Here is an 8,357-nt window from a genome sequence, read left to right on the forward strand (position 1 = left end):
ACCTAATTGATACAAGAGCAATACTCTGAAAACTCATTTATAATATGTTAAAGTTTATGAACCAATTTAAAATCTAAGGATGATTTGAAAATACCTAATACAATTAACTTTATAAAATTTCTAGAAAATTATAACATTTTAAAACATAGAAATCCTTAAATGCTTACGAATTGATTAAATAATTTTATTAAATTATTATAATAAATAATGTAAAATTTACGAATTGATCAAAAATTTTATTTAATTACCATAATAATTCATGTAAAATATGAAATGAATTATTGCACCGTATACGCAATATAAATATACAAACCATTTACACTCTTTCATACAATTTAAAAATGATTGTTAAATTGTTAGGAGGTTTTAAAATGTCTTGCCTTTTTTGGCTTAATACAAACTTTAACCCTAAAATATACCATCTTTTCCATTTTGATCCTTCAAAAGCCCACTTCATTCCCTAACATTATCACACTCCCGATTTAATCCCTAACATTATTAGACGTTCCTGATTTAATTTTTGGACATTAAAAAACCAATTAGAATATCCAACCAATCATGTCACTTCTCATACAATTACATCAAAAATTCTATAAAATCTTTAAAATGAAAAAGAATACAAAAATATTAAAATTACAAAAATATATTGAAAATATTAAATTACAAAAAACTATAAAAATTTAATAAAATTTCAAATATTTAATAAATTCAAATATCCTACAAATATCGCATTGTAATATCAAATTGGGATACTTGACAAATTACAAATATCATATCTGTTGAATCACACTCAAATAACTTCATGTTAAGCTAAATAAATCAATATTGAATGAATTGAAAAGATAAGCATGGAATAATAATAATGATAACAGTAATATAATAAATAAATAAATTGAACTAAACTAAATTGAACTTCTTTTATTTCCACATATTTTTCCATAAAATTAACCAAAAAACACAAATAAGCTATATTTCTATGAACTCTCTTCAAAGTAAAAGGAAGAAAAAGGAGGAAATATCTCCCTAAAGATGCAACAACTTTCACAGCATCTTTTCCAAATCAATTCTTATCCTAGACCCACCATGGAAAACTAATCAATTCTCTCTTATACGAACCTAGGACCTATGTTACTCAAACCTGGTTTGAGTGTGAGTCTTGGATATGTCTGCACGGATTTCTAAGTTTTTTTTTTCTTGTCATGTATGTGAAGTGTCCTTGAAGAGTCATATCCTTGTACAAGGTTCGGAAGTATATCGAGCATAATATCCGGATATGGGTACTTCAAGAAAGATGAAGAACCCGTGAAACATAAGAAAGGACTTATTGCAACATTTGCAAAATGAACTGTCAAACCAAAACCTACCCACTAAAATACCTAACTCATCAGCTTTGTTTCTAACAGAAGACATCAAAAAAGAGATAAAGTGAGGCAAAGAAAGGGAAAAAAAAAAGAAGAAGAAGAACTAATCATTTGCAACTGCAATAATAAAAAGAATTGGAACTCCTTTGGATTTGACTATGTAAGAACAGTGAAAAGTCAAGTTTCAGACCCTGAGTCGGATGAACTCAATTCAGAAGCTCCATCCAAATTATTTGCAAAAGATTGAGATAGCTTTGGTTGCATGCCACGGCAAACTTTCAGAGATGGCCTCAGTTTCATGTACTGCAAAACCAAATCAATAGGCAAGCTAAGCAAACAGCATACAAACCATGAAAAGACACTAAGCTAAGCAGCCATGGGACTGGATTGCAAATAAAAGCATTAGAAAATGTACTAAACCTTCAAATAACTTCATGCCTATAAAGAGAAAAAAACATAATTTTCGGTATACTTCTAGGTTCATTACAAACGTTAATACTAGGAAACAAGTCATACAATGACTTCAATGAGAATTTATTGAATAAATCTGTTATATATCATTGAAGGGGAAGGGAAATATAGCAAAAAGCCAAAAGGGAAAGTACCACTTACCTCCTGATAAAAAGCATTAATCTCCTCTTCCGTAAGCCCTTCATCCTCACCGGTATTTTCTTCCCAACCAAGAGAACGAAGGAATGCAGCCTCTTCCTCATCAGGATAAACCATAGCGCTAGCACTCATGTTCTTTTCCCCATCATCAGAACAGGTGTCACCATTGCTAGCAGCTGCAGTACCATTCTCATCAGCATGAGCAGTTGCAGAAGCCCCGTCTACTTCCTTTGTAACTTCAGATTTCTCTGTAGTGGAAGTTGAAATATGAGGATCCGGATCTGAAAGACCAGCAGAAGTGTTTGTTGAGGTCTTCTTCTTCAGGAGATTAAAAAAATCATTTCGGCTCTGGGTTTGAGCCAAAGAAGGTCTCTTTTCCACAGTGAACCCAGCTATTGGATTAATGGAAGCTGCCTTGAGTTCCCCAGAAGAAAGCTTGGGGCTGTTTGAGTTTCTTGCAGGAGCAGATTTAATAGGAGCAACAGCATGTTGGCTAGTAGTAACCCTGTTGTTTGTGATTGTTGCTGAACTAGCAATATCTTTTTGAGTAGGAGACGAGACCCCATTCTCCCACCCTGGTTTGAGAACCAAAAGCTTCCCAGATGTCTTTGGCATATCGGACTTGACATGTCCACCATGAAGAGACTGATTACCTTGATGAGTCAAAGGTTGTGGCTGCGGTCCACTCTTGACAGCTACATTTGCCTCACTTATTCTGGCTGCAGGTTTGGCTTTTGATTTATCTGCTGAATTTAGAACCTGGGACAAGAGAATTACATTAATCATTACCTTTAGTTTCCAAGTACAAAACAAATGGATCTTTTATCCGTGCAGAAGCAGTAGACAGGTAACAGATAGGAAACAGAACAACTTCATAAACAGTTTACGAACAGGCAGCAGACAAGCTAACCTCAGAAAATATTGGCATTTCAAAGTCCCTTGAATATGTACAAGAACAGTTATAAATTATGATTCAATCACAAGACTATATCAGAGAAGTCGTGTGATAAAGAGAAAGTCCTCATGAACTTCAAACCAAGATCCGGTATAAAGAAAACCAGGGTGGAAAAAGAAAAAGAAATAAGGCTTGCTCATAAAATTAGATATAAATAAATATAGGGCTTTCAAAATCAATCGATGATTTACAAGAAGACTGATGGAAAAGGTAGGGGAACCAAAACTGTTTAATAGGACTAAGACAACAAACTTAAAGCAGCTAAGATTCAAGAGACAATATTTGCTGAAACTGAGGCAGTTGGCTTACAGAACCCTTAGGCATAGAAGGCGTCACTGGTATTAGTTGCCTTGATTGCTTAATAGCCAGTTCCTCGCGCCTTTGTGTGTTGACAGATAACTAAATAAAATAGAAATGTATGGTTAGATCACAGGTATAAGTTATATATGTAATGAGAACTTAGTGACTAAGCCAGTTACCATGGGAGGAGTACGGGTTCGTGAAGGAGCCTGTGCTAGTGCTTCAGCCATATTAAGACTAGATGAGATGCTTGAAGCCCCAGAACCTGAGGTGGAAGCAGGTTGTGAGGCAGACAAGGTACTTGTGCTACTACTTCCAACTACACTGGGCACTTCTGCCAAAGCTGAGGTCCATCCTTCTCCATCAATCAAAGCTGAATTACCAACAGGCAAACTCTGAGAAGCTGAGCTCAAACCAGGAGAGGAAACTCTAACCATCTCAGGAACCCCTTGCCTCTCTTCAGTTCCAAGTGAAGGAAAATCTTTCTCAAACACAGCCTTGGGGATGCTACTCCCGATAGTACCCCCAGAATGCAAACCATTGCTAATGTTATGGTTACTGTTACCATTATCTCTAGAGTCCACTACTATCCTTCGTGGCAAAGGCTCAACCTGTTTCCTGTAGAGCATAGAATGAGAACGACGCAATGTATCTATCTCCAGCCTACTGGTGGAGATACCTCCTAATTTCTCAACCCTACTGGTTAAGATACTTTCTAAAGGTTCCGAGCAATAACGGTCCCAATGGTCCCCAAAGCTTGTCCTCTCTTTATCCCTTTCTCGATCCTTATCACGGTGACTCCTACTAAAGCTACTGTAAGCATGTTTTGCAGAAACATTTCTAGAACTCCTCCCTGAATTCAACGAACAAGTCCGATCCAAAAATGCTGAACGAGGGGAACGGAAATCACTTATATTCCTAGAATTTCTATGTCTCCCATGATGCAGCAAAGAAGAAACATCTATTATAACAACAAGAACACAATTATTATATATATACACATTCTCAACAATCAAAGGCTATAAAACTAGAATAAATGCAATGAGAAGCAAAATGATAATAATAAAATAATAAAAGGGCATAAAATGTGTCTAACAGACAGATGTATGTCCAAAGAACATTATAATCAAGTATAAATGCAATGAAAAACAAATGGGTATCTAAAAGTTGGCTTGTCAAACGGTACCTGAGTTAGAAGAAGAGGAAGTAAAGTGGTGGGCTGAATTGCCACCCCCAGTAACAGTGCCAGTACTTCTCAGCCATTCTGGAACTAATGCAGGTTCACTTCTTTCCATAAGGGATACCAAACATGATCATCAGAAAAATAAAAAAGAAAAAGGCTATGTAACCTTCTTCAAATCCTAACCCACCAAATTAATTTTCTTCCTCTTAACCCAACCCTAATCACTCAAACCACCAAAATTAAGGTTGCTGGATTTAAAGTGGCAAAGAAGGAAATGTTTGGATCAAAGGAAACAGAATTTTAACACAAGTGTGAAGCCATAGCAACGAAAACAAAGGCAATCACAATGAGGAGATTACATTTCAATTAACTCTCTCCTACGCCTCCATCTTTGATTAAAGAAGGATTTGCAGATTACTGATTTTCCAGTTCCAAATGAAACTCATATGTTCCAATAATAATAATAAAAGAAAGGATCTAACCCTCTTTTCAAATCAATAACTTAGGCAAAAATACAGCAAAAATAACTTTCCAAAACAATAGTTAACGCCCACTTAAAACCAGTTTAATTAAGGAGAACGAAGGTAAACAGACATAAATTTGGAGTAAAATTAAAACCCTGAATTAAATTTTAATTATAAGTATCCAACTGCTAGGGCTTCAAACTAAAGAGGCAACAACAAAATTTGGGGGAAATTCTATACAAATGAAGAGCAGATGAAACAAAAAACAGAATCCAAACCCTAACACCCCCCGCAACAATTCCTCGCTATTGCCTCAAAAAACGTAACCTATATAAAAATAATATAATAGTAACCGTCCCAATCCAATGCGTTTCTTTTTTCCGGGAAATTATTAAAAAGGAAAAATTACGAGAAAAAGAAAACAAGGGAGTTTCAGTGAGAGAAAGAAAGTGAAGTAGAAGATAATAGAGATAAAGAAAAGAAAGATAAATGCTGATTATTCAAACAAAAAAAAAATTGCAATTTAGGGTTTTGATTTGATTGAAGATAAAGAACGAAGCTTAAATTTCTTTTTCTTTTTCCCCTTTTCTGATATATATTTTTTCTTAATACTCGGCATCTTGTTCTAAAAAGAAAAAAACATTTTTTCCTTTTAAAAAAAACAAATATTTAAATTCGTTGGTATAATATTATTTTATGAACAAGGCTTTTCAATGATAAAACTTTGGCTTATGTTATGTTTGGTAAGGTATGGTGTGCTGTTTTTCTCTGGGTTCTCTCTGCTTTGTTTGGTCAATAAAGGCCGTACATTGTTATTTATATGTGTCCATTGTAGGTCGGTCCACATGCCTATTTTTCTCTTTATTTTTTAAATATTAAATATTTTAATTTTAGATTATTATTCCAAGCTAATTCGAGCTTCTGTGACCTGTGTACTAGTTTAGTTGCCAGCTGACCGTATTTGTTCGTAATTGAAATTTGTATATTAAAATAAAATTTGTTTTTTTTCAAAATTAAAAAAAAGTAAGATTTTTAATCTAGACGTTGTATATTTTGTGGTTCATTATATGATTAAGGCATTCTTATTTTTTACCGGTTAATTTATTGTAATTTAATTTTTAAATGTGTTCAATAATAAATATAAAAAATTTGATATAATTTTTAATGAAAATTCATTGAAAAGATAAATAGGTAAGTGGTAACTTATCATTTAATGAAATACAATCAACTGATGTTTAAATTTTTTCTTTTACAATATGTATTATTCTTTAATTTACAAATCAATCCATAATCATTTAAATTAATTGTTTTTATTAATAGTTTGGATATTGTTCGAGAATATCATATTTATCAATTCATACAATGTTAATTAGAGAATATCATTAACCATTTAATCGAGCTATGAATTTCATTGTTCTTAGTAAAGTCATGTCATACACAAGTCGTGTATCCAACATACCGGCTATGGGCTTGATAATCTTTAGAGCATAAGCCTCCACTTATATCAAAGCACATGAGTTACATACATATGGTCAGTGACTAACTCAGGATTTAGGTAAATCACACCATGAATGTCACAAGTGGATTAATTCACAAACAGATTCAGAATTAATTCAACCTGGGTCCAGTTCAATGTATCATTCTTTCAATGAATACATCTATGTCTCTATCCGTGGAGTCAACTGCTCCGATAGCCAGTGCTAATCATCTCCTCAACTGAAATTGTAGACAGCATAATAATCTTTCTAAGTTAGTAGTTTGCTGCTTGTGGATGTGATTGGTGTTGCGTTTACTGAACTAGTTTCTAATTAATTGTTTAGGGGTTCCATATTTAAAAGTTATAATATTTTAAGTTCAAATATTAATTTCACATGAAAATATGAAAAAAATAAAAACACACTCATGATAATATAAATTATTTCGTAAAATAATTTTTAATCATCTTTCAATTGCATTAGTTATAACCGTTATAATAAACAATCAATAATAGTATATACTAACATTACTAATAATAAATTTGATTTAGCTTCAAATTTACTATTGTGATTCAATATCGATTTGAGACAAAGTTCATGTTGATTCAAGACGATCACGAGTATGATAAGTATTTATTTTAAATTAATTTTATTTTAGTCATTTGGAGAAATAATGCTTTTTTTAATTTGTTAGATATTTTATTGTCATATAAATTGTAGCTATCTTTAAAGTACTTCGCTATCATTCTTAAAATTTTATAAATATAAAATTATTTCATTAGCTTATTATTAATTAGTTACAATTTTAAAAATAAAATTATTGAATATATTTAACATAAAATAAATATAATTAAATCATTGATATGTGAGATTGATAAGGAGGAGACACGGAATGTAATATCACGAAAATTTCTACAAGAAGATATTATCATTGGTATAGAAAAATAAGGAAATAAAGTGACAAAAGGGAATTTTGAGTTATGACAACTTTGGTGGAAGTATATTATGACATATCAATTCAAAAAGGATTAAATCGCAAAAGTTAGAAAAGTTTTATTACCCAAGAGTAAATACTCAAAATTTAATGGGTTAAAGTGTAAATATGAAAAGTTGAAGGATCAATAGTTAAAATATTTTAAGGGTGAAATGATCTAGAAACTAAGGAAAATGGATGAATTAGGACCAAATTGAATAAGTGAGGAATTATGAGGGACTAAATTGTAATTTGACCAAATTAAGTGATGACTCAAGGATGAAATTTTAAAAGATCATGAAGGGCAAAATGGTCAATTAATAAGGAGAGAGAAATCTAGAAGGCAAAGATGATGTTGGTGATATTTTAGATAATTAAATAAATATTAGTTTATAATATTTTGATTTGATTTTTTTAATGATATTTTATTATTTTATTTAGTATATATATATGTGGAAATAAAGATGAAAAGCCACCATCCCACCATTTTTTCATGCATCAACGTGAGAAGAAGAGAGAAAGAAAGAAAGTTTTGCTTTCTTTACGATTTGGTCCTTTCACAAAAAATTTACCATTTTCACCTAGAAATCAAAAGAATTCCCATAGTCATCAAGAGAGAAAGATAACAAGAAGACTATGGGGAGCTAGAATATCAAGTTAGATTCAAGTAATAGAAGTTGGAGGAGAGAGAAAATAAAGTTAAAGGTTGAAACCAATAGGACAAGATAAGAACATCAAAATTTCAATATATTTTTAAGTTTGATATTATTGAAAAAGCATAGAAATGATATTATAGTAGAGTTTTCTTATATAAGGTCTTATGTTCTTGATATATTAGAGAAGGGAAATAAGTGAAAGTGATGGGATATATTATAGAGAAAGGGAATAAGGGAGTTATAAACTTAGTAATCAACATCTTGCACTAAAACAGTTTTGGACAGCAGCAGTAGGTTAAATTTGAAAAATCACCATAAATCGTGGAAATCGAATTAGAGGATGAACAAAATATGGAATTAAAACTTATTGATTCTAGTTTC

General features: G+C 31.9%; 1 protein-coding gene across 1 annotated transcript; it reads right to left on the reverse strand.

Annotated features, from left to right (window-relative positions):
• Positions 1-892: 892 nt before the first annotated feature.
• LOC105770203 (chitinase-like protein PB1E7.04c) lies at positions 893-5,640 on the reverse strand. Its single transcript, XM_012591294.2, has 5 exons — positions 4,412-5,640; positions 3,405-4,186; positions 3,235-3,324; positions 1,974-2,729; positions 893-1,664 (listed from the first exon to the last, which is right to left on the reverse strand). The coding sequence occupies exons 1-5, from the start codon at positions 4,518-4,520 to the stop codon at positions 1,539-1,541; spliced, it is 1,863 nt and encodes a 620-aa protein (XP_012446748.1). The 5' UTR covers positions 4,521-5,640; the 3' UTR covers positions 893-1,538.
• Positions 5,641-8,357: the final 2,717 nt, after the last annotated feature.

Source organism: Gossypium raimondii, chromosome 5 (assembly GCF_025698545.1).
Source record: "Gossypium raimondii isolate GPD5lz chromosome 5, ASM2569854v1, whole genome shotgun sequence".
Classification (NCBI taxonomy): domain Eukaryota; kingdom Viridiplantae; phylum Streptophyta; class Magnoliopsida; order Malvales; family Malvaceae; genus Gossypium; species Gossypium raimondii.

What these genes read in the sequence shown, in the direction of transcription:
- LOC105770203 (XM_012591294.2), bottom strand. Translation starts at nt 4,520, where the DNA reads ATGGAAAGAAGTGAACCTGCATTAGTTCCAGAATGGCTGAGAAGTACT. An exon ending in GAACCCGTACTCCTCCCATG is followed by an intron (nt 3,325 to 3,404) that starts GTAACTGGCTTA and finishes TATTTTATTTAG; the next exon opens with TTATCTGTCAACACACAAAG. An exon ending in TTAATGCTTTTTATCAGGAG is followed by an intron (nt 1,665 to 1,973) that starts GTAAGTGGTACT and finishes TTGGTTTTGCAG; the next exon opens with TACATGAAACTGAGGCCATC.